This window comes from Chiroxiphia lanceolata, chromosome 6 (assembly GCF_009829145.1).
Source record: "Chiroxiphia lanceolata isolate bChiLan1 chromosome 6, bChiLan1.pri, whole genome shotgun sequence".
NCBI classification, from domain to species: domain Eukaryota; kingdom Metazoa; phylum Chordata; class Aves; order Passeriformes; family Pipridae; genus Chiroxiphia; species Chiroxiphia lanceolata.
In genome coordinates, this window is record NC_045642.1 from 26,690,439 (window position 1) to 26,716,927 (window position 26,489).

The window sequence follows — 26,489 nt, forward strand, 5'->3', positions numbered from 1 at the left end:
ATGACCCCCATTTGCAGCAAGAGCTGCTACTGCCCACACTGACTGATGTAACATGCCTTGACAAAGTGTTCTCAAGACCTCTTCAGCTTTATGGAGCGATGTTTTGCAGGTTCTATCACTGCAGTTGATTTTTGGCATAGGTAAGAAGAGTGGTTACAAAGTAAGCAGACAGAGCACTTTTGACAGCACCACTAAATTCTATCTCTTGTGCTCTGCTTATTCAAAAAAAAACATAGTCCTGAAGTTGACAGACCAAATTTTCTTGCCAATTTACCCAGCAGAGCACAACTCCAATAGGGAAAATTACTATTTGCCTATGCACAAGGCAAGGAAAAGGTTCTCACCAAGGTGTGAAATACTTATTTAAGGGAAAGGCAATTGCTGGCGGAACATGGGATGCGGTGAGCCCTTCATATACAGCCTATAAATTAGAAGGTTCTCAATCATTAGACCAAGCAGGGTGTGGCACAGTTTCCACTGAAGACTGAGCAATTTCACAGCTCCCGCCCTCCACATATACGTACTATCTGCTTTCAAAATAAAGTTCAAAAGGTGTCTGAAAATGTTTATGCGACCTACAGCTGCTGGACTTTGCTCTTTAGACTTACAGTCAATCAACCTGTAAAATGTACATACTGCTGTTACAGCCTTAAATCAAAAGAACATTGCTCTCCATTCCTATTCTATTTTACATTTCATGAGTTGGACTCTCTTCAAGGAGAATGAAAAGCTTCTAAGCAAAGAAAGCATGATTATTGTACTGGAACAGAGGAATGGGGAAGAAGGGGAAGGGCTGGGATGCCCAAATCAAGGCTGGAGAATCACAGGCAAGAGCCCAGTAATCCAGAAATATGCAGTGACATGCAACTACCAGGATTACCTGCTGTAACGGCACTCCAAGTGCCCGCAGGATATTTGTGTGCTCCCCAAAAACAGAGAGACGCAGATGAACACTGAAACACTTCTGTAGAGGTAGAAGAACAAAGACTCCAAACAGTGGGTCTCCAAAGGAGACACCTTCAAACTGCTCCAGGAGACTTATATAGAGGTCATGGAAGGATGCCAAACCAGGGAGAGGAGCATCCAAGTTCAGGGAGTCCAGGGCCTTGGGTTGGCAGTACACAGAGAGAAGGCCAGCTGTGTAGCGGTGGATTGGTGCTTCTAGAAAGAGGTCACAGCCTGTGAGGAAGACACACATAAGCCGTGCAAGTTTGGCAGCAGTAGGGATGCTCTGAAGGGTTTTATCACGCCAGGTTTCCAGTAGTAAGACCCATTGCAAGTTCCAGGTCACAGTGTTGACGAGATCAAGTGGGAGAGAGTTCAGTACAGCCCCACGTGTCTCTGCATTAGTCACTTTGTTGTAGAGGCTGATAAGTGGAAAGAATGGCCAGTCTGAAGGCAGGATGGGCCCTTTGACCTCAGGAAGCAGCATTGACTGGATGAGGTAATTCCGCCCTTGGTAGGACGCTTGGGAATGCATAAGAGTAGGCTGCAAGTGGACAAAATGAGAAAGGTAACAGGAACGAATGGAAGGCAGATTCTGATAAGATTCTCTCAGCAGGGCACCACGAGTAACCTTTGAAAAAACTGCTGTTGCAGAGCCAGGCTGTGCCAGTTTTGCACTGGTACCCAGATGCAGAATATCAGAGAAGTCAGCTGCTTCTGGCCCTCCAGCTTTCCCCTCACTGTAAGACAAAGACAAACAACAGTTTAAGAAACAAACAACCAAAAAGTCCCCCTAAAACACCAAACAAATAAAACAGCACATAAATTCATCTCTACAACCTTCCTGGAACAGGAAGAGTAGCATATGCACAGCACTGGCAACACTTTCTACAGCATTCAGGTATTCTAATATAGAGTGCCCATAAAGCACCAGCTATCTTGGTATTCATAGGGAATTCACAGAACCACCTTTGGAGTTAGTAACACTGAGGCTGTGCCATGAAAAACATCCACACGATGCCAGTAGTCTGGTGTGGAGGCTGAAACCCCTTTTCCACAGAGGCAGCCTACTTACTAACACAGATGTCAGGGTGCTGAGATGAAATACTGCGTATCATATAAGGCCTACATCAATCAGTAAGACAATTCTCAAAACAGCAGCTTTGCAGCTGGCAGCGGAAAGGTCAGGGGAACCATACAGACTGTCAGAAACCATGTGTGTGGAGGGTGTTTGTCAAATCCATATGCCATGATCTCAGACCAAACACTGACCATTTTGCTGACCAAACAAAAAACTAAAGCACCACCACACAAACATACAAACCCACTCATAAACTTCATTAAGTTTTTGAGGCTATGTCAAATTCCCATTTATTTTCTAGAATCGCTACTCTCTAGATGGCAGATGCCAGGCCTCAGTGAAAATCAGTTCTATCAGGAATCACACAAGACTTTTCACAGAGGAAATCAAAAGAAACCGGGCACATTTCTCAACATTGGTACACTAGAGAGAAATATGCAACCATGGTGCTTGTCTGATTAGAAGGCTCAGTGCCTGGAGAATAACCACAATTCAAATACGGGCCCTGTTAAAGGCCAGAAATTATGACAAAATTACAGTGCCAATGTGGTTTTTTCCATTTTCCCCAAGTTTTCCCATGTACCAGCCTAGAGAAAGGAAAAAATGCAAAGCTTACGGAAGAAACTCTGGATTAAAGGCAAGATCCAGTAGGACCTTGTGAGCCAGATGCTCGCTCCCTGGCAACAGGCGGCTTAGCAATGCCATGGCAACACAGTGATGGAGTGAGGCATGCTGGGTGTAATTCGGACAAGCGCCTGCCTGTACAGGAAACAAAACAACACATAAAAGCACTATATCATTTGTCAAGAAAGACAATCAATGAGGACAGGAGGGTCAAACAAGACACAAATCTCGCTGGAAAGTGAAAGACTGAGGCAGACTGCAAGAGCTGTCAGCATTCATACCAAGAGATCTTTCTCCTTCCTCTGACTGCCTTAGGTAGTCAGACATTTTTTTAGCAGCACAGTTGAAAATTTTGTTCTTACTCTATCTCAAAGACAGGTAAAAATATATTTTGCCATCCAAAGTATTTTGGAACTAAATCCCCACATCAGTAACTGTAAAGATGTTATTTGCTAATGGGGCATAAAAGTCAGCTGAAGAGTCAGCAGATCTAAGTCAGACACTAGAAAGAACATGGATGTGAAGACTGGTTGCCAGCAAAGTCAAATCCCTGGGTGAAAGAAATGAAAGGACTAATAACAATACCATTTTCTGAGCCAATGCTAACACAAAGTACTGCAGATGATATTCATGGCGTAGGATCCACGCAGATGAGGGAGTCACAGAGGGAGGTCCAGTCTGCCAGCTTTGATGTAGATAATCCTTCAAGCCTCTGAAGCCCAGCACACAGCTGTACTGTAAAGGAATCACAAGCAGGGGTACAAATAAGACAGTTTGTGCTTGGAGGAAAGTAAAACATAGCCCTCTCTAAGGCTTACCTCCTACCTCCTGTTGGCTACTCCAAAAGAGATATTTAAAAATAGCCTGATAAATATCTGCTTTTCTGCCTCCGGGTTCACCTGCATCCATCATGACCATCCCCATCACAGGTAACCAACAGTCACTGCCTGCATAGTGCTTCATAAGGCAGAAGTCTGGCCAGGGGCTTAAACATGTTTTTCCCTTATCTGGCCAGATATTTCTATTAGTAAATACCTAATTCAACACAAGGTGACCGGAATGCTTTGAGAAAGCTTATGCTAGGTACTCCATCTCTCTAGGGCTCAGTCATTTCCTCCTCAGAGTCTGTAATCTTCCATAACTCACTCATTCTACAAATTCAGGACAACCTGAAGTAGGAAGGAACCTCTTCAGTCACTGTAGCAGTCATTCTCTTATTTAATATTATCCCATTTTTCTTTGTTATACATGCTTCAACCATGCCTTTCCTCCACTGACATTCAAGCTACTTATTCTGCTTAGCCAAACAACAGTTACTCAATTTTTCTCAACATTCTTTATAAGTCCATCCTTTAAGTGCCACCTGCTCTATAATTCCAGCTTCCTGGTGTCAACTGGATATTGCAATTCAAAGACAAGATATTTTTCAGATCCTCATCCCACCTGTTCTGAAAATGGGGGTATTTCTCTCTATAATACTATTTCTCTTTATAATAGTTTTAAAATAAAAATGCACAGCAATTTGTTTTTAACGGTCCTTCTAACATCTCTTTTAAGCCTGGAAAGATAGAAATACTTATCTCCCTCACAAGTATATCATCATTCACCTAGAATTTACAGTAAAATTTACAGTGAAAAAGTCTTTTCTTACCTTGCTGGTCAGGCCCTTGTGAATATGAGTGATACTATTGATGAGAAACAGGAGGGCAGTAAGGAAGGGGAAAGGTGACTTGGAGCCAACCAGGCTCAAAGGAGGTTTGCCTCCAGTGCAACTCAGAGATGAAATGCTGATGACGGATTCTGGTGCCGGGGAACAGGACAGAGGGTTGCACAAAGCAGAACACGGTCTGTGTGAACAAATAAAGAGAGAGGGGTCAGGTCAAAAGCATTCATACTGCTGAGGAGTTATCTTGTAAGGAATGTTACTTTCTATCTCAACTGCACCACACATTACAGTAAAACAGAAGCCCTGAAGACTGTGTAAGAAAAAAACTAGTATCACAGTTAGTCCAGTAAGCACTACTGCCATACAAGCTAATGCCAGTGAGCTATCATGAATTCTTATCTTCAGCTAAATTGGTCACGATGAGCAGAAATACTGATGCAGTGACGCATCTCTGATGTCAAGCATTTGGAAACACTGGACCTTAGATTGAAAAAAAATCCACACATTTCCCTGCATACATACGCAAACCAGGCTAATAAAGCTGCCCACCCACTCAAGATATTACAGTAATAAACTTGTAGGCAAAGCCAAAAAGCCTGATTATACCTAAAATTGACATGGCAAAAATGCTGCCCTTTATGTGCTCATGAAATGCATATTTTTAGAATCTTTTCAGAAGAAAACTAGCTTTAATGTACGTAAACATGACCACACCACTCTTGGGGTGTGTGTGTTCTCTGCAGGTAAAACTAGAACTTTTCATACCAGCAGTGCTTGTGGGGCCCACACTGGATATGCCATGTCTGTACAGGCAAAACTGCCACAAGGAAGAGCGACCATAAGCGTGTTGCTCAGTGGTAATGGGGCAATAGGAAAAACCCTGTCAAAATCCATATTGTTACTCTGTGACAGAAAACGGTTTGCTTAAATGCATGGCTCTTTCTACCACTGGCATTACATGTAGGAGATGCGTGAACACATCTGGAGCTCATAGAGTACCTTGAACTCCTGGCCCTAATCTGCCCAGAAAGTTTAGACAAAATTGTAAAAATATTCAGGCAGAGATTAATTTACTCTTCATTTTCACCAGCCAATGCTGAGAACAGCCTAGGAGAATTCTTGCTGATGGGTTTTTATAGTCTGACCCAACCCACTGTTTTCAGACCCCAAGGACAGGCAGAAAAGAGTCTAATGAGTGCTCCTGTTGGAAGCTTTGGTGCCAACAGCTTCAGACATCGGTTCCAGTCATGAAAGAACATGGGCCAAACAGTTTGGTGACTATTCAAATACCACTTAAACCCAAAAATTTCAAGTGTCCCTTATATCAGATGTTCTCAGAAGCAGATGGATTTCTCCCTGATTACTAGGCCTTTTAATTTCCCACTCTCCTGTCCAGAGGATTGATCACAGCCTAGTAAAAAGGCTCCCTCTACAGCAGAAAGACAGAATATCTGCAGTGCTTAACTGTTCCCAGAATCAGAGCTTATGTTATCCCGGTATGCGGCTTTTCACTTTTCCACAGGGGTTTTCAAAGCCTTAGTGAAGCTCTGCAGGAGCTTGAAGATGTGAATCTAGTAAAAATATTTTATATATATAGCATCACACAGAGCACATGAATGGCACATGCACATACACCCCCCCCCCCCTCACATAAGAGGGACTCAACTAATGTTAGGGTTTTTTTAAAAAAAGCAGTGAAACCAAAGCAAAATCAAAGCCAAGAGTGACTAAAATAATCTGAAATGGATATGAAAAACACAGCTACATGGTAAAACAGAGATGCAGCAGCATCTCTGAGGTAGAAAAGGAGGAACTGAAGAACTTCTGTGGCCATCACACTTTTTCTGTGAGGAGAAAGAAGACAAAGCAGTGTGTAGAGCCCTGCTGCGCTCTAATTCACACATCTGGGGCACATAGGTAGAGGCAAAAGAAATGGGAGGGGGGAGAATTGTCACACAGTACAGTGTAGAAATGAGGCTCCCTTAGCTTCTGGCAACAGCACCTTAGCAGTGAAATGGTTTTACCTGAGCAAGTCCCACATGCTCTGTATGGCTGGCTGGCTGAGAAGGGGCTGCAGCACCTGAGATGTCAAACGTTCCAGTTCCTCTAAGCAGTCAATTGGATTGACTGATGGCTGCAGAAGACATGGAGAAACACAGGAAAAGACGGTGAATGATGAGTGTCTCCCAGTGAGGACAAAAAGATAGATTTGTTTAATTGCTTTCTCTGTGTTTATTCTTTTTTGGTCAGACCACATCACCTACAGAGTGGTACTGCTCTAGCTTAGAGCTGGCCTCACTGCTCATAGTGTGGAAGCTGAGAGCTGGCACCCCAAGGTGTTCTCGTACTCAAGTATTAAAATGCATCTCAGAGATTCTTAATTGACTGGAAGCAAGGTATGGGATCCATGGGATCAAGATTCCCTAAAAGAAAACTTGGCTAAAGTCCCCTCCTCATACCATCTACATCTTTCTATTTAAATTGAAGATCACACAAAGGTAATCAGAACTACCTTGAGAAATTAGAGTGGCACACAAGGGTCTCCAAAAAAAAAAATTAAAAAAACCAATCAACTGCAAAAAGCATGATTGACCTACCCATCAAAGCATGACTGTGGATGAACACTGCACAGAGGATGAACTGTGCCTTTTAGAGAACCATCCAAATTCTTCTGACCCTAGTAAGCAATATTCCAGGTTGAAGGAACACACTGGCAAATTTTAATGCTCTTTTCCTTCATTACAATGCTGCTTTGTGATACAGAAATATTCATTTCCATTACATAAAATCCAATTTTCCCCCAGGTGAAATCCCCCTTCAGAAATCAGTAAAACCTCTGTGAAGATGTTAACCTTAGTTCTTAGTAGCTTAACAAAAATATTCCAAGAAGGTCTCAGTACACACTAATCTGGTTACTATACAAGTTGATTTTTTTTTGCACTAATCTATTCAAATTGCCACATGCAATTTTATTTTTTAATCAACTAACCACAGGTAGATGATTAAACTTCCTTTTATGTGAAAATTAAACAACCCAGCACATTATAGTTCAAGGACTTAAGAAATTGTTCAGTCAGCCACTCTCTTGGGTATCTGTAAAGGTTAAAAAGGAGTATTAACCTCTTGGTTGTCCTGGTTCTCTAATGCCAGGACACAGTGATAGCATGTGAAGGGTACTGCCAACCTTTGGGGCACTGAAGACATCTTTGAGAAATACAGGCAGTTTCTACCCCAGCCACAACTAATAAACTCAGTTGCTTTTGTCAAGTTTCAGAGGATTTGCACAAGTGTGAATAACTACAGCCACTAAATTACCCCCGCACCTTGAAGGAAGCTCTCCCAGGTTAGAACTCAGGCACGTCAGTTGGGCAGCAGAGAGGAAAATTGTATTTATTTTTAGATCATGAATCTTTAGGGTAGCTAAAGCACAAGACATTATTCTTCAACAGCGTCACACTGATGTGTCACCTTCAGAAAATTCACTTTAAAAGATGGTCACATACTACAGCTGTAACTGTACAGAATTTGACCTTGAATGTCAGTGGGGCAACAAATAAATTTATTTTTATTGTTTCCTATCCGAAGTTCATATGGTATGACCCTAATGTTCAATCTTCCAACCAGACGAGTGCAGGTAGGTGTCCACATGTAAACTCTTAGACTAAAGCAAATGCAAAAATGCATGGCTTGATTTATCCCGCCAGAAGAAAGGACTGCCATGCTAAATTAGGTCATATTTGCTTCACACTTTGGATCTCCACATTAAATCAGAATAATCACTGCACTACCACATACCTTGACTGAGACTCTGATCTCAACAGAAGAAAGGATATTTGGTACTCCTAATGTATAGGATTAGCAGACTTATGTGACCCTGAATGTCACACAGCCTAGATGTAAGCTGTGGTAAACAAAATCTAGTTCTCAGCTAGAGAGACAGTTCTGTCTTTTTCAGCACTGCCTCTAAGTTCAGGTATTTTAGGTAACACACAAGCTAATGCTGGTGAGCTGGGAAGACAAACTGTATTTTCAGGCCTTACCTGTTGGCTGCAAGCACTGTAATAAACTCCCAAGTAGATCACACAAGCTGTGGTCAGAGGCTGTAGAGTTTGCCAAGTTTCTGTATGGGATATCTCCTGAAGGATTTTTTTCAGACTTGTCTCAAGGAAGGGCTGTAAGCCTGACACTTGATTCCATGCTACTGGAGGAGGTGGAATCTGTACGCTATCTTCTGAGCTATTACTGAAACGCAATGGAAGAATGACACAGGATAGCAAATACATCTCAGAAACAACTGTCATCAGTTTTAATAGAAAGGTTACCAATTCCATGTAGCTTGGAAGGCCATATCCAACAATAGTGATTAGGGGAAAAAAGTCTTTGCATATTCCCAAAGACCAGAACAAATCAATTTAGCCAGAAAGGAAAAATTGCAGGATCTACACATAAAAGCCGAAGTTTCTTCTCCTGCACTTCTATGCCCCTGAGCTGTGCTCTAGCTTTACCAGACACACTATCTCAGTACTCAGCTTTAGTTGAAGAGTTTCTTCCTTTTCACCAGAAGAAGTACCTGTGTCTTCAGCAAATCCTGCTGCTTTGATGTCTATCAAAACCAACCACCTCTTAATCCCGACCCCTCTTGGTCTCCGCAGAGAGGTTCTTTCCTCCATATCTCAGGGAGGTTATTTTCTCTACCCCAAAAGGAAGGTCAAAGGAGCCTTCTAGCTCCTTTCAGCAGGGCATTTGGCTAACACTGTCCATCTGCCCCATAGTTGAATACAGATTTTGACTCCTGCCTCTTACCAGGCCAGCAGACATACAGCTATCAGACTAGATACTGCTTCTGACCTCGTGTCAGAGGGAATACAAGAGGATATTACTCCACCATGCAAGGATATGGTGGGACAGGAAACCATTGCAAATGAAAGGGGGAAAAAGGCGATAGCTGGGTCTCCAAACCAAAGAAAGGGAAGACAGGATGCCAACTACTCAGATGCACAGAACTGGCAGAGAGCGCCTACCTGCTCAGCTTGGCCTGCAGCTCTGCCGTGTAGCCTGCTGTCTGCGTCACATGTATCAACAGAGTAACTACTGCCGCAGCTCGCTGGACAGACAGCTCAACCATAGGGCTCCTACCAGTGCAAGTGCTGAGCAACTCGGGCAGGGACTGCAGTATCCTCACCAGCACAGGGTAGAGATCACTGTAGTATGAATCATAGAACAGATGAGGTTAGAAAGGGTCTCTGGAGACCATCTGTACTTCAACTCCCTGTTCAAGTGAGGTCAGCTAGACCAAGATTGCCCAGGGATATGTCCAGTTGGATTTTGAATATTTTCAAGGATGGAGAGTTCACAATCTTGCTCTGCAACATGCTCCAGTGTTTGATTGCCTTTATAGTAAAAAAATTTTTCTTACACTTCAGTGAAGTTTCCTGTATTTCCATTCGTGCCCATTGCTTCTTGTACTTTCACTTCATACCACTGGAAGAACCTGGTTCTATCTCTTTTACACTCTCCCATCACATATTTATAAAGATTGCTAAAATGACATTACGAGAATCATCACCGCCACCACAATAATGAAAATAAGCAGACATGGAAAAAAGATGACAAAGGAAGAATATTGCCATTCCAAATTCATGTGAATGGGACCTACCTAATACTCTGTCTCTAAGCACTCTGATTATCTCTTGGAAAAACTATTCTTGCAAGGGAATAGTTCTCAAGTTCTCATCCACAGTATCCACAGTTATAATCTTACAGCTTTAAGGAATCTTCCGCTGTTTCTTTCGTCAACATCATTTACAATGCTAAAATACTATATACAGTTTTTACTCTTTTTAACTAATATACCTGATTGTGCTGGAGAACACAAAATGCTGTTGTGGATGAGAATCTCCCTTCTGAAACTCAATACTGACCTTCCTTTTACTCCTCTTCAGAGCAACTCCACAGCCACCTCTTTGCTTCCAACTCCAAGGCCATATCTCTACTTCCAATTCAGTGCAGTTACAGAAAGAAGATTCAACACTTGACCTAGGTCAGACCCATCCCAGTGCAGACCTTGGCAGTCAAGCACAAGAACTTGTACTGAACTGAAGTCAGTGCATTGTGCAGTTTGACTGTATCAGTCTGCTTCACTCAGCATGCGAGCTGATGACTGCTGCCACAGACTGCCTTAGATCAATCAGATTCAATCCTAGGTGTGCTGCAAATTGTGTGTCTTGATGTCACACAAGCATAGATTATTCATGCCTTCAAGGGGAAAAGGATGCAGCCCTAAAAAGTTACAGTGGTCTCCCATAGCATAGAAAAGAAACAACAAAGTACCAGTGCTTAAACCAACCAGAAAAGGACAATACTCATCACAAATACCTTTAGAAACTGTGAGTTTTACTGCAGGAGGCCAGAGAAGACACTCTGAAGGAAACAGAGACTGAGCCTAGAGAGCCCTCTATTTGTCCCTCTGGAACGGGATGTCCATTTTCTCCAGTCTGCCCTCCACCCCCATTTCTCCAGCTTTGGGCTGTACCTGTAGAGATCACAGGCCTGTCCATAACCAGCAGCCACAGCCCAAAACCGGAAGGCTTCCGTGCTTAGCCTTATGGCTTCTTCCCTTGGCAGAAGCAGATCCAGAGGGTCTTCAGCTATAAATCGACTTAACCGACTTTTCATTTCAAATTTGTTAAGCTGTAAAACAAATGAACAAAAAAGAACAAACAAGAAAAAAGATAAAGCGATAAGGCACATCAGTTTCATGCATCATTACCTCATTACTCTGACACACAAAAAGAGCTGCAGATTTCAGTTCAGCCCACTCTAAACTCCTCTCTTCAAATCTGTCTGTATTTTGTGTAATCTTAAGGAGCATAGTACAAAGGATTAGTAAATTGTCAATGGCTATTAACAGAGAAGTATTCCCGGAAGGGATGCCTAGGGGTACCTAAACCATTCCTAACACAAATCAACTACACCTAAAATCATTTCTCATGGAGGTTTATCTAGCCCACGCACACTCTTGTTTTAGATGCTCTCTGCAGCATTAAACGGATTTTTAAAAAAATACATAACTATCACTCTTTAAAATAGTCTTAAATAGAACTCCATTAGTCGATATTACATGTAAAAATATACCTTATGAAAAATACTGTATACAAAAGTACTGAACTGATGCAGACATTCTTTTTGGGAGGTCACACTAAATGCCATTCAGAGGTTCTAAATCTTTCTATGATTCTGTGTTTATTTTATAAGAAGAGTGTACCTCCTGCCTATTACTTTCAAAAAGTTATAGAATGTTGATGCCTTAGAAATGTTCTGAGCTTATTTTAGTATTGAATTAAGCATGACATGACTCATTTGCAGTTCTCTAGAAATAATTTTTATCCTCCCCTACAACTGGGTATTTTTACTTAACCACAAAAAAGAGCTTCTCTTTCCTCCTCCCACACATACAAAAGCTTGTGTGTGCTCTGTCTAAACAAATGAGGTAACAATGTCTTTTTCACAGCACAAGGACATACAAATGATTTAAAACTCAAATGCTTTAGAGACATCTTGTAGGGCAATCAATGCACACCAACAAGAAAGCAAAGGACCTGATGAGTCAGACTATGAATTCTGACACTCCTCCTACAGAACAGAGGACAAAGTCAATTTTACTTCCAGGAGGAAGATGGAAGAACTTTGCTGTTAGCTAAAATAAATTCCTACATTGAAGCTTTAGTTTGTATTATCTTCCGTTCCCATGTTTAAGCACGTGTAAAAAACCACAGAAGAGTGCAACAGAACCAAAGCCTGAGTGTCAGGAACCCTGTAAGCAGTTTTTGCATGCCTTGAAACATCTGGAGTACACAAAGCCTGAAGTGGAAAACTATCTGAATTTTATTCTAATACGTTCCTATCACAACTTACAGCCTTTAAATATGGCACTATCCATCAGCAGCACATTATTCTCCATATTTTACAGCACAGACTGGTGTTCTTCTGTTGATATTAGCAATTTCCTGGCTAACAATTTGTTAGATGGTGTTAACAAAACTGAACCAAAAACCCGAAGAAGTGCTCTTTGCACTGTAGTGGGTGCTACTCTTAGTAGATTTTATGCATTTATAGCACCAGCATGACAACCTATATGAGTGAATGCAATTATCTCTGAAGTGGAAAACCTCTCCAGAACTTGTTCAGAGGAGTTGAAAATACTGATAAATGACCTCAGAGTTATTAAGACAAATTAATGGCAGAAAAATTCAACCAGGGTTGTAAAACACAGGGACAGTGATTAAGTCTCTGGCTTATACAGTCCTATGCTACCTATCACTGGAACATGGGAGAGTACAGAGCATCACACACCAATGTGTGCTCTAAACATCTGCTACTGGTCAGCATCACCATACTGTGTTCCATGATTTTGCATAACTTCACTACATAAAAAAAGCAGAGAAAAGCTTGAAGTTCTTCTGCTGGTGTACAGCAGAATCACCATTATTATCACACCATTGACAAATCTTTCAAAACACACTGATGCATTTTCTTCACAATTATTATTTCAGCTTCAGCTCAGAGTCACCTCTAAATAAACTTCTTTCTTTACTGCAAAAGTAAGGCATAGACAGCAAAGGCCTTTACAATCACAAAAGCTCTTCTGAGAACCACTCACCAGCCTGGCTGTTGCATTTCGGCCTCCAGATGCCAACACTCTGATGAACTTCATAGCACTGGCACAAGCAACTCCATGGAGACTGGTAAGTAAAAATCCTGGTTCGGCCACTTGGGGATCCCACTGAGTAGGGAGAAATTCCCTGACAATGGCCTCAATCAACCGAGGACAGTCAAGCAGCTGCAGAGAAACAGCAGGCAGCGCAAATAACCGAAGGTAAGCAGTTATGTAGGCAAGCAGAAGACATGCAAAACAGACAAGTTGTCTAACATCCTTGCCATAACTTTGCCTGTTTCTTCCTTCCTTTTTCAAACCCTTCTCTATCATTCCCAAGCTCCTGTACAATGGGAGACTTACCTGGCTACATGCTTCAGAGGAGTGCCTTGCTATGTGGGTGAGGATGTGCAGTATATCCAGGACTACCGTTGGAACAGGTCGCACCACCTCCAGGATGTACCTCAGCCGGTGCTGGATCCGCGTCTTTAAAAGTCCCTGAAGGGTGTTTAAAAAAAATAAATCCATTATACTCTGATTTCTCTCTGCACTTCAGTTGCTGGAAGACAAAAGCAGATTCAATTACATCTTCTGCAGAGATGGTTTTAAAATTAGCAGTGGGGAAACAAAGAAATAAGGTTCTGGGGATTTTCAAGTACGCTGGCAAGCGTTACCTCAAGAGAGCAGGAACAACTGAACTTCTGTTCTGAATCAGACCATTGGTGGGGTTTGGGTATTTGTGTTTTCCAGAATATAAAACACAAGTGACAGGGAATAAGAAAATAATCTTCCCTATAGAGGACCATTAAAACCTATTGTTGCTGAAAAGAGTTCTCATGCTCCTTGAATCATTTTCACCACATCCACCTAGCGCAGCACTTTGTCTGATAGTACCTGCCACGTCAGAGAAAGTTGACAGAAGCAGAGAACAGACACGAATTCCTATTTTGCAGTAGAAAAAGAGATGTATAGAGATGATGTGATTCTTTATTTATGGTTCACTGAGTAGAAGACCATGACCAGTGACAGTGCCAGGAAACAAATCTTCAGTTTACTTAACAGCGTTATGCATTCCTGATTCTGCAAAAAGGCAAATCTATAACACCCCTAATTTCTAGTACCGTTACTTTTTAAAAGTTGCAGCCAAGCAAGTTGCAGTTCTAGGCCTGACCAAGTTCAGCAGCTAGTTTAAATACTCCTTTCCCAACTGCATGGAATAATTGGGTTGTAACAGCCAATTTGCAGGTGTGAAATCAATTTCACAACAATAGGAACAGTGGGGAATTTTATCCCAAATACCTTCTGAGTTCAGATCACTTGGAACAAGTTAAAATCCATTATGCTGAACCATGCAACTGTTTCCAGAATCACAAACTGATCTCAATTCTACCTAAAACTCTTTTGTTAAGTTTTTTAAACAGTTTCACACACCTAGTAGAACACATCCGAAATCATAAAGCTTCTAAACAACAGCAGATGCCCAAGTACAGTAATTCATTCACCCAGTGATGCTTTTAAACCAAGTGCTCAAGCAAAAGGACTAACTGATGTGATCACAGGTTTTAATGACTGCAGCAGGCAAGAGAGTTGCATCAGCTTGACCAAGACTGAATTTGAGATAACAAAAATTTTTAGATCTTGTATCAAAAATATGGGATTAGGCTTCAAATGTGGGAGGGATTCCTTACAAATGCTGTAAAACTCTTAATACGAGAAACACAAATATGAGGAATGAAATTTGGGGAAACAGTAAGTAACCACCTAATGTCAAATAAAAAAAGAATATCATTGTACAAATCTACTTGGTCTGAACTATCTAGCTGTAAAATTCTTGCTCAACTTTACAAAAACCATTTTAATAACGGTTGAAACCTCTTCACTTTTAGCTCAAGTAAGTGAGCTTGAAAGTCACTTCTGTATGCAGCCTTTCAGCAAGTCCTACAAAGTCATCAGTGTGCTTGTTGTTGATTTTCCTTGAGGAAGTTAAGAGATATTAAAGATACTGAAATCACACAAGTCAAGTCTCAACATTTTTAGAGATGAATAAAATCATCCTCCTGGTAATACATGACAGAAACATAACAACCAACAGCCAGGGAAGAGTTCCAATTCTTGTTCAGAATGTTCTTGTCCAGGATGCACAGAAAGGTAGATGTTTCAATAGGCTCAGCACAGTGTTGTGTGTGCTATTTTCCTAAAATGATTTCAGGTCTAACACTGTGCTTACCTTTACAACATCATATCGGGCCACATCTGGATCTGGCTTGTTTTCATCCTTTAACTTTTTATCTTGAGATTTCTCTGTTCCATTTAATTCTTCCTCTTCCTCCTCTTCTTCCTCGTCATTGTTGGGGACAAAGGGGAATGTAGCCATCCCTTGGTACCATGAGAAAGTCCAATCAAGATATTTCTATAAGGAGAGTAAAAGCATATAAAAAAATTCTCCCAAAGAAATCATGAAAGACAAAAAATTTTCAAAGATGCTTTTCATTATGGAATGCTTTATTGATTCCTACCTAAGCCCAGGAAAACAGGAACATAATAAAGGATATTCTAAACATATACAAGTAGAAAGCAATGCTTTTTCAGGGAAGTGATTTTAACCTCATACACACACACTTGGGAAACTATGAAAAGTAATTACTGTGACATGAATTAAATTCACTACACAGGTAACAGAAATTTAGCTTAACTGGAACACATTTAGGATATTAAATAAATAAATAAATGATCAAACCACCAAGGCTCTAGAAGTTCAAATGAAATTTAACGTTTATTGGCTCTATTGCCATTTCTGCACCTCTGTGGAACTTAGGTCACAAATAATACAGAAATATCACGTAAAAATTGTTATGATAAAATAAAGACTACCTAGTGTATTTGTTCACATGTGTTTGGCTTTTCTTTGAACACCTCGAGCTTCAGCAAACAGAAAAAACCCTTTTTTTTGTTCACAGCTAATGACAGTGCCAGGTCCTCTCAAGTTCTACAGCAACAGCACAACAAGAGAGCTTCCAACTCTTCAGAGGGGATTGTTTCCATAACAGACTTGCTTCCTCCAAAATGTTTTAGAATATAACAGATCAAGTACTTGCACTGCTTAATTAACTGCTTTAAAATTCCACTTCCTGAACCCATAATCAGAAATAACTACCATATTAGTCAGAAAAGAAGTGGTAGACTTCAACTGCCAAGTAACAAGGAAGCATAAGTTATTATCAGACATTAAAAAAAAGGAAAGAAAAGCAAGATTAACTAAAGATTGTGAGTGAATGACATGGTCAGAAGAGGCCTGACTTTAGGGGATGAAGCTATGAGTCCATTTGGAATACAGTTTGGGACTATTGTCTTCCTTACACCGAGAGAAGAAAAAACATAGGAAAAAATAGCTGGATCTTCAAAGGAAAAAAAAAGCAAGTTGCCTCCTTCTCAGGACTGTTGATGGATGAACAAAACCTTCAGACTGATTTTTATGTGTGTTGATCTTCTGTGTTTATAGTGCAGATAAATCCTACTTGTCTTACAAATCCTGGAGCAGAATGCCAGACTTTCAGCTCTGCTCCTTTCTCAGAGACCTTTTGAAATTCAGCAACACAAGACTCTAGCAAGGACTCTCCAAGTTAGAAAACATACTGACAGAGCACCCACAGTGCTGCTTCTGGCACCAAGTTAGCATTTCTGGCTCACACAAGACATCACGCCACAGGCTTTGATCTGAAAATCAGAGCACTGCAGACAGTTATAAACCAGAGTAGTATCAGAAGAAAGAAAAACACAATAAGAAGCTGATTTATAGCACTAATTACCTACCATGGGTGGGCAGGACTCATCTAGCAGAACTCCATTAGGCTCACAGCTTAGAAAAGGAGCAACATGTGGAGAAAGCTATCTTCATTTCTATTGCCTCCCACTAGGGATAGCTCTACAGGCCTGGTAAAATTGCAGGGAGCTTCTACCCACTCTTGTCTGTCACCAGCCCCTCTGCAGTCAGACATAGGAGCAGCTCTCAAGGAAGGAACTTGCAACAGAGCCCACAGCATGCTTTGCCTATAACAGACTGCTTCTGTCCAACCAGGAATACATTTTAATCTTGCTACTGGAGGGTCTCGACTAGCTCTGAACATCTAAAAGAAGTCTCAACCTTCTACCAGGTGAAAAAGCATCAAGAAGAAAGTAAACATATGAGAAGGCAAAATTAGGTATGTATCAGTGTTACAAAAGAACATGGGAACAAAAGCACATGAAAACTGCAGAAAATGGACAATGAGAGAAAAAGAAAATGGCATTATTATGAGGCATAAAGGAAAGCATCTGTTAAGAAGCAGGAAAACAATAAAATAAGAAAACAACTACATAAGAGACCATATTAAAAAACCTAAATTCTACACATACATTAGTAGTGGCCTGATCTAGATGGCAAAGATATCAAAAGAAAGAGAAACTCAACTCAGCAGCCCACATGGAATTTAATCATGGGGCAGAGCTAATTCAAACAGGTGGAAAAACAGATACCTGAATCTCTCAAACTGGGATAACATACTCCTGTGTGTGTCCCAAAGCACAGGAATGATATTCTCTTCACCATTAAGCTAACCCGTCCAGTAAGTCTTTGTTCAAGCTACTTACCATGTCTTCTCATTCTGATTCCTGTGAACAGCTCAGTTTGAAATCAAACCCAAGCACTTACTGATTGTCTTACCTCATCATCAAGGGACACCAGTAGAGCCCGGAGAGCACCAACAGATGCTGCCATGACATTATCCACTGTATCATCCAGAGAGAAGCGCAGCAAGAAGAGAAACCCAGCATCAAGCAGCAGACGCAGAACGCTGCCTTTCAAGGAGGAAGCAAACTCTCCAGCCCTGGCCTGAAAAGTATGTCACACAGAGCCAGGGTTAAGGCTGTCTCAGCTGGGTACATCTCAACATTCCACATCTTTGCCTCTTCCCTTTTCTACTGTAAAGCCGCTAAACTGTGTGCAGGTTTTTTTCCTTTATTTTATCCTCCTGTCAGTCTACAGAGGCACACAACTACAGTTCCTTAATGCAGGAATATTTTCTTTCTAAAATCTGAACCCATCTTTTGACTTCACCCTGTTCTGCCCCATTGTCCTTCTCAAAACAACACTGCTACTTCTCCTCTGTCTCCAATGCCATTAGGTAGAAGGTTAGCACTTCCCTCAAGAGTTAGGTGGAAACGTGCACAGAAGTATTCATTTTGCTTTATGGTATTGGCACATTGCTCTATGAGTAGGCTTGGTTCTTTCTCACCTCCTACAGGAAATGCACATTGTGAAGCTGGCTCAGACAACCAGAGTGAAAGGGTCAATGCCAAGAATAGGTTTGTCACAAAAGTAACACCAAAAAAACCAAACTTGTGTCCAAATCAACAAAAGAACTGAAGCTGCAGCACTACTGCCAAATAACACTTGGAACAACTTGTTGGAAGAACACTCTGGAACCCTTCAGAGAAACCTCAATCTCAGTTTGTTATATCCCAACACTAGATTTTCTACAGTAAGGATCCTCGGTGAAAAAGAATGCCTTGTAGGTGACTTTGCTTACCTCCACTGAAGTGCAGAAAGCAAACAACTAGTACTAGAGAATCTGGGCCCTGATACATCAGAAATTGGAATTATGGGGAGAATTTCTAAAGAAAGTGACCTACCTTTTGAACAATACGACCTAGGACCTGTAGAGCCAGTGTCCTCTGTTGTGTAACTTGGCTGCGAGACAAATGAAAGAGTTCTTGGAGAGAATAACCAGCTCTCTAAATGGCAGGGGAGAAACAGAACAAAGAAACCAAAACCAACCCTCAGCTGTAGGTAAAAACAGGCCTCTTAAAATAAGATTAACTGTAAAAGACTGAATAACAGAAGATAAAACTGCAATGCAATGTTGTTTGCTACTTTGTGGCAATTGCAGAAGAGATTCTCATAATTGATGTGACAGGAGAATACAGAACCTCTTAAGAAAAGGAAGTACATGCACCTTTTTCCAATACCACAGAATCTTAATAGCATTAAAAGAGTTTTCTGGGCATAAAGCAGTTAATGTATGCAGACTCAACTTGTCTCTAGGAGTTTGTTTCTAAAGAAAAATCACTCATCTGCATTTTTCTAAGATTCTTTTTTGTCACTAAAAAGTCTTGACACAAAAGGAATCTACCAAATGAAACACAGAAAACAGAAACGGCTGTACCCTTTCTACTATATTATACCTACCTCTGCCTCTTCTCCATGGTGATGCAAGCCTAGATGTGTTGGCAAATCAGCATCTGCAGGAATCAATTCTCCTTTTAAACTGAATCGAGCTTGCATTCCCTACAACAAATGGGTGAAGGGAGAAAACTATTATTTCTATTGCTGTCCACTCCATTCATCACTTAAAATACCATTTTTTCACATCAACTGCTGGAAGATGACAGTTCAAAAATACCCCATATCAGGCCCAAAATTCTTTAAAAAATTTACAGACTGAGTAGCCAGAGGACTAGTCTTTGAAGCCTTCAAAACTGTTACTGCTGAGAAGTATGATTCAGACACAAACATGCAAGTATCAGTTTCTGCCTTCAAACCTCTTTGGTTTTCTTCTGCCGGGGTGAGGGCAAATCTTTCATCCATTCTAGCTTCTCAAACTCCACATTGTCCATGTGAATCCATTCCTTCCTGGGCTTCACAGGCAGATCATCATCTTTGTGTGGGCGGAAAGAAATGGCAGTCTTACTTTCTAGGATAGAGATGAAGAAAATACTATTCCCCCTGTGCCAAGCTACTCAGCTTAAAGACTGCTTCAAATATAGGATTACATAAAATAAAAACAAAACCATTTTCAAACTGTCTGTTGTCTGATGCATAAACATCAAAGGTTTAAAGCTATTTTCATCTTTCATGAGAGCTAGAAAAGGAAGTAAACAGCACTGTAATGAAATTCACCGACAAAGCTAATTTAGGAGAAGTTGAACAGAAGTCAGGACACAAATAAGGCAAAATTATCAGAACTAGTGCAGAAAAAATAATATCAGCCTTACTTTTCAGAAAGCAAACTAATATCATGCAAGGAGGGGAGTGTTAGGGGAGATGTGAGATGATTCAAAAGTATTAATGCAGAGTCCAAGAAAATTATTGGAAGCCAGTATGATTTCAGCCCAGATACACTGAAGAGAGCACAAATACTATTATTTGTGCTTTTGTTGCATTCATGATGTTGCTCTTCGGTATCGCCCCTAAAGGCTTGAGGAGACCAGCCTGGGAAACAAAACAGCTGAAAATTTGCACAGCTTGCCAGGGACACAGCTCGGTGGGGAAACTGGACAACTGAACAACAATGTCAAAGATACAAGTACCAAAGGAAGAAATTACTAATTTAACTTTATAAAGAGCTTTGATCAGAAGAATTTGAGAAACAAGACATTTATGCCTGACTTCATAAGAGGTGCCCTAGGAAAGAGACAGATCAGCATGTGGAAGAATGTCAGAAGCGAAGGGACTAGAGAGATGTAATTGGAAGTTATTTGAATGCTAGGAAAGGTAATGCTTTTTTACTAGGATATTATCCCAAACCAGAATGAGAAGAGATGAGCTAAGAAGTCTTTCAGAAGTCTCAAAAGAAATCACACATACAGACAGTAACAGGTAGTCTAAGGGCATGAAAAGCAGCATCACCACTCCTGCTGGAGCTACCCAGAGCTCATTTGCATTGCAGCTATTAATCCTAGTGCTGTCGTCTTCTCTTGCAAGGAACAATGAGTCCCACTGAGATGCTCTTCTTTCATCAGATCTTTTCCTGCTGATAACTGGCCTGAAACCTAACCTTTTACTTTGCTCCAATTAACAGATAAACTTTCATGAAGGGCGCTCATTCTCTATAGGATGAAGCTTCACCATTATGATCAATGTGGTATTGGATCAGGCAAAGAACCAAGTAGAGTTATCTTGCTCAGCCAGAAAGCTGTTCTACAGAATTTCAGCCAAAGGCTCAGCACGCATTTTAATTGAAGAGAAGGAAAAAGCATCAGAAATGTATGAAAGCAGAATGTTTGTGGGTGGTAGATGCAAAACTAGAGGAAATAAAATCAGCAGAAAAATGAAATATATTGACATTTGTAATTTAAGAAAATGTTTTCTCCATTAATCATCAAATTAATAGGGTTAAGTCATTCTGTGAACAGGATTACGCATGTTACTACCAGCCCTGAATATTATGATCTTGTCAACAAAAAAAGATGGATATATATTTCAAGGCATCAGCAGATTGTTACTGAGAAATCCCTTTGCAAAACACAAGCTGACAGCACGGATGCAACATTTGCACTGAACTTTTTCAGACCTGGGTTACATTAAAGGCTACTACCCAACCTCTTCACTTTCTGCTTTGTTTCCCCTCTTGTCTCAGTGCCAGAATCTGCTTTTCCATTTCATAAGATTACAAGTTGCTGGATAAAGGCTTCACCATCTTGTTTCTAATAAACAGTAGCCTTTTATCTCATTAGAGAGGTAGGTTTGACTTTTGAGCAATCCCATTGCTTTGTGTCATCATCCTCTCCCTGGGGAAATTCAGCATAACCCAGCTGGGTTATTCATGATGAGTTTATTTCTGAGCACGAACAGATGCTAAAATCCCAACATTAAGTGATAACGTCAAATTAATTTTTACATCTCCTGTTGGCCAAGATGGGCTGCAGGCATAAACTCAGGTGCTGTAAAGGCTTCCCTTGGTTTTATAACTGTGTTCCACTCACACTTTCTTAGTTATTTCAAATATCTTGGGAAAACTCCTCTTTTTTCCTGTGCAATCTTCTATAGGAAGCAAAAGATGTCAGCACACAATGCTCTAAACACTGAGCTATTTCCAAGAGCACCGCTATGGAACTCCACCATTACAGGCTGAACAACGTGCTTCTACTGCTCCCAGGTGAATAAAAGAATTTTACTTAACCTGGTGCTACTTGTGCACTCAATTGTTTTGGAACTAAAAAAGAACTAAGAATAGTCCTTTTGATTAAGATGGATTTGTAGAAAAGTAAAACGTGGGGAGAAACAGCAAAAGGACTGTTCAGTGAAGTGTTTTCATCAAAAAGAGGTTAATTAGCTTTATTTCTCCTGCACATGTACACACATACACTCACAGACTCATCCTTCTCAGCAAGAAAATGATAAATGGTTGTTATCTCTTGCAAACATCAAGATGAAATCCAGGGCTGATTCAGAGACTTCTTCAATAGTCTGCATGTTACTGGAATACAAAGAATGCATTGGAAGAGAGGATCAGAGGAGATGGAGACAGCCAAAAATTGACATGAAATTGTGGGAGAAACATACTATGAACAAAAGTGTGAAGAAAATGAGAATGGGAGCCTAAAAATCACCACAGAGAAAAAGAAATTGCTAAAGAAAAAAAAAGCATGAGGAAATAAAAGCAGAAGCTTAAGGAGAAAACTCTTACTTTCTCTGCCATGAAAATGTATGGGTTGCTCTTGTTGCTGCTGCTAAAGCAGCTTTCTCCTCATAGAGGTATATATTGAGCATTAAAGAGTTCTATCATAAGAGGCAAGAGCTCTGTAGCATTCTTCACAAAAAGCAGAACAACACTCTACACCTTAATACTTCCCACTCCATTCACAGCACAAAGAAAAGAACTGTATCCTGTGGAAATCACTGTCTGGGCTCTGAGACACAAATCACAGAGTGGGTCCATCAGGAGCAGTGTCATGCTAAGAGATCCATGCTCTATATAAGCAATTTCCCTGAAGTGAGACCATCATCTCCATGCTATCCTGTGAGCAAATCACTAACTCTTACCTACCCACCACCCTCTTGTCCCCAGTCAGTTCCAGTTAAAAGAAATTATTCAAGCAGCAGCTGAATCTCACTACTTACACTCTCCTGTCTCCTCGTTCACACAACGGAACAGAAGAGTAACAATGCCAAGTTTAAACTACATTTTTCATCCAGAGGCCTCAGAACAAATTTCAACAACAAAGCAAGATCTCCCATTGAATAGCTCAGCTCTATTACATAGTGTGTCACCTTCCTAATCTGTGAAGCCCATCAATCAATATGGATTGACATACAAACACCACACAAACCTAACATTTACGTTCAGAAAATTAACAACATGCACTTTGTTTCTTACCTGTGATTTCTACCTTCACATTTTCTTCCTTTCTTACAGATTCTTCCAGTCCCAACTCCTGCATGGAAAGAGATGATCTTACACCATGCTGAGCCATGGGCAGAGATTCCATGAACTCCTCTGGTCTGTTCTGTTCCATTTTTAACTCTTTTTTCTGGCCTTCATTGTTACCACGTTGTGACTTTAAGAAAGCAACTAAACTGGGATCTGCAAGTATTGACAAAGAGACAGACAGAGATGTGACAGAAAGTCTCAAAATACTTCATATGCCTATGGCTCCTGCTATTTATGTTCCAGTCTTTTCCACATGCCCTCTTCTTCTGCACCAATTGTCACTTCTTTTCAAACTGAGGCATTTCACTGCTTTAAGACCTCTTAGGCACATAAGCTGGGTGCAACTGACGGGTGAGGAGACACCAGAGAAAGAACTGACAAATCTCTTTCAAGGTAAAGCAACTACAAAAATTCTAGTTATTTTCTCAGCTTACAAATAAAGAGATAATTTTTTCTTTCCCCTATCCCTGACACTGAAAAGGCACATCCAAACAAGACTATTCATTGTGGAGAGAATTCTGGTCTGTTAATTACAAGAGGGACCCAGGTCTGACAGTTCAGTTACCCTGCCTGAAGACCACTCAGTGGTATCAATCTGAACACTACAGGAATACACAGGACAGACATCACAAAAAGAATTACCTGCTCTTTATTCAATTGCACTAGAGCTGCAGTTCATAGTCTAGATACTATATTACAAGAAGGAGACCTTGTTTGTTCTGAACTGACTCCTCATCCTGAGAGTCAATTATCATCTGACAACATTCAGAAAACAGACATGGCCATTCTCTTCATGCTTTGGAGTGGAAGAGAAACATTTGGAAGGTAGATGTGTTTTGAAGGATAGGTTATATTCCTATGGCTCTCAGATGGTCATTTTACTTTCAGATCTGCTACAGATATATCCCACATCATTTTGGATGGAGTGCACTGTCTCTGAATACTCTTCATCTAGAAGATGGTGTTGGGATGCTTATGCCAGAGGTTGAGTAAGAGATTGTGCATTGTGCTTCTGTGTCAGTTCTGGCCCAAGTCTGTACAAGGTACAGAAATACTCCAATAAGCAACGTCAGAGATATATATAAAGTAAAAGAACATAACACCTACATTGGTTATTTATTCTTTAGAGGACAAGTAATTTAGAAACGCTCTGTACCTGAGATAAGTCATCTCAAAAATTACTCCCATGACTCTGAAACATCTATCCCACACTTTTGATTGCTGCACCTTCTCCTCATGATGCAGTTTAAACCCTCCTTGGCAAAGGACAGGTATTCAGCCCAGTCCCATTAAAGCATTCATATTTTTTCTGAATGCAAGCAGAGCTCTCACTTTTTCACACTTCATTGTACACAGCAAGGAAAAGACGGCATTCATTATTTCATCATTTCACACAGTGGCAAACAAGTCACTGATCAAGTCAATCTGTGCACAGTATGTCAGAAACTAAGCCTGCTTCTGTCCAGAGTCTCCATGAGCAAAACCAGAACAGTACCAACAATAAGACCCTGAAGACACTGCCCAGCACAGAATTGCCTACTCATCCTCATACTTCACACCATGAAGTATCATCTGCTTCATAACTAAGAGGTTAACTCAGGGACTGGGCGGCATTTAACACCCACAAATCATTCACTTCTGAATATGGAGAAAAAATCTCCTTAATCCACAGCTCTGTGCCTGTCCAGAGTTAATCTGTAAGTCAGCAACTCAGTTTAGGAGTTGCTTCATCATGCATAAATCCCTACCCACAAATATTCTGGGAATTCCAAAATTACTCCCAGTTTCCTTAAGACCTCAAAGGTTGAGATCTACAATTTTAACCCACAGGGCATATAAAAAACCCACATTGCTTCAGAAAATATTGTTCAAAAACACTTAAAATACATCCTATCCTTTTTAACCTCCTTCAGTATTCACTTCACTAATATCCCAAAGGATGGAGTGGTGAGGACAAGGAGCAAAGATAACAAATCAGTCACAAGAATAAAGTGAATAAACAGGGTATTTTTCATACACATGCCATTGTTACAAGCAGTGAAGCTAAACAAAATAGTAATTTTGGAGAGTTCAGGTCTCTGAATGAAGGATGTACCTAAACATTCTGTCTGCAATTATTTTGCAGTTCCTTTGCCACCTTTCCAGTTATACCCAATATTCCATTGCTGCTAGCAATGAAGTCAAGATCCTGAATATGATCTTTAAGCTGAGCCCACGATTTATGCATCTAAAATGCCGCTCACACAGAAATTTGATGCTAGAGGATCTGAAATTATGACTATCTAAAAAATCCTTGTCTGCCACCTACATCGGTACATCTGCTCTTCTTAAGCATATAAATCCATTGAACCCAATGCCAACAAGTTTTACAGTGCCCTAGGTCACACAAAGTCTTATCAAACATACTACAGTCAGTGTTCTCCTCTGCCTGGTCATCAGCTGCCAGTGACAGACATTCCCAGAGCACCACTGTGAACAGGGCTCCAAACCAGAGACTAGACCCCTGTCAGAATTCCTGCACCCAATAGCCTGATAATTAAAACACTTTTTCAAGAAGTCAAGACTAGTTGTAAGTTCTTCTGCTCTACCAAGAATAGATTTGAATTGAAATCTCCCACATGCCCATATGCTCTCCCTATTCAGATACTGACAGTTCTGGCCCAAGTCTTAGCACTTTGGAGAGGAAGACCAAGAGCTCACTCTCACCTCAGCATTGCTATAGCTTTGCTTTCTTATCTGCTTCAGAGAATTATGTTCTAGGACCTTAATACACATATATGTAACCATATATTTGGTGTGCAAAGCAACAGAGTGCATGGAGCATCTTATCCCACAGCAGAGGGGGGATGAGAAAGACTTAAGCCAAACTATCTCTCACTGAGAAATAAACGCTCTTTAATTCCTTCATACTTAGCTCTTATTCATAAGCTACTGACACGGCATGGAAGACAGATGATACACATATGGAATGAGCAGGAATTCTATGCTCCCATCTCTGACCTGTGAACTTGTTAAGACTCCAGGACATCTATACACATAGTAAACTTTCACATCTCAAGAATCGACCCTGGGAAGCACATACCCATTTGAGCCAGAAGCCTTGCCTGCTCCTGCAGGATCTCCTCCTCAGACATGGACCGCAGCTTCTCCAAGTTCTCTTTGTGAATAGCTTCAGCTTCCTGCTCACTCTTTTGGCTTCCAAGACCCTCTCCCGTTATGAGACAAGGACGTTGAGAGGTCGAAAAGTCACCAGCTCTATTGGTAAGATCTAGCAGAGAAAGCATTTAGTGATTTAAGTGTCTACAGCATTGTGAATAAATCTCAATTCTGTCA

General features: G+C 40.8%; 1 protein-coding gene across 8 annotated transcripts in view; it reads right to left on the reverse strand.

The window, feature by feature from the left end:
• Nucleotides 1–26,489, reverse strand: part of RPAP1 (RNA polymerase II associated protein 1) — a 49,253-nt gene that overhangs the window by 4,479 nt on the left and 18,285 nt on the right. For 7 of the 8 annotated variants that reach the window (XR_004357543.1, XM_032690495.1, XM_032690498.1 and 4 more), the window contains exons 6-22: nt 26,239–26,424; nt 23,103–23,309; nt 19,546–19,661; nt 19,193–19,291; nt 18,637–18,738; nt 17,669–17,836; nt 15,197–15,379; nt 13,333–13,467; nt 12,976–13,155; nt 10,849–11,006; nt 9,338–9,517; nt 8,357–8,558; nt 6,341–6,450; nt 4,302–4,497; nt 3,236–3,385; nt 2,643–2,785; nt 881–1,685 (exon numbers count right to left, since the gene is read on the reverse strand). Coding sequence is in view for 7 of the 8 variants with exons in the window: in XM_032690495.1 (XP_032546386.1) it covers nt 881–1,685; nt 2,643–2,785; nt 3,236–3,385; nt 4,302–4,497; nt 6,341–6,450; nt 8,357–8,558; nt 9,338–9,517; nt 10,849–11,006; nt 12,976–13,155; nt 13,333–13,467; nt 15,197–15,379; nt 17,669–17,836; nt 18,637–18,738; nt 19,193–19,291; nt 19,546–19,661; nt 23,103–23,309; nt 26,239–26,424 (3,320 nt within the window). In the remaining variant the exon portion in view is untranslated. The remainder of the gene's footprint in view (nt 1–880; nt 1,686–2,642; nt 2,786–3,235; nt 3,386–4,301; nt 4,498–6,340; nt 6,451–8,356; nt 8,559–9,337; nt 9,518–10,848; nt 11,007–12,975; nt 13,156–13,332; nt 13,468–15,196; nt 15,380–17,668; nt 17,837–18,636; nt 18,739–19,192; nt 19,292–19,545; nt 19,662–23,102; nt 23,310–26,238; nt 26,425–26,489) is intronic. The other variant, XM_032690499.1, reaches the window with a different exon arrangement.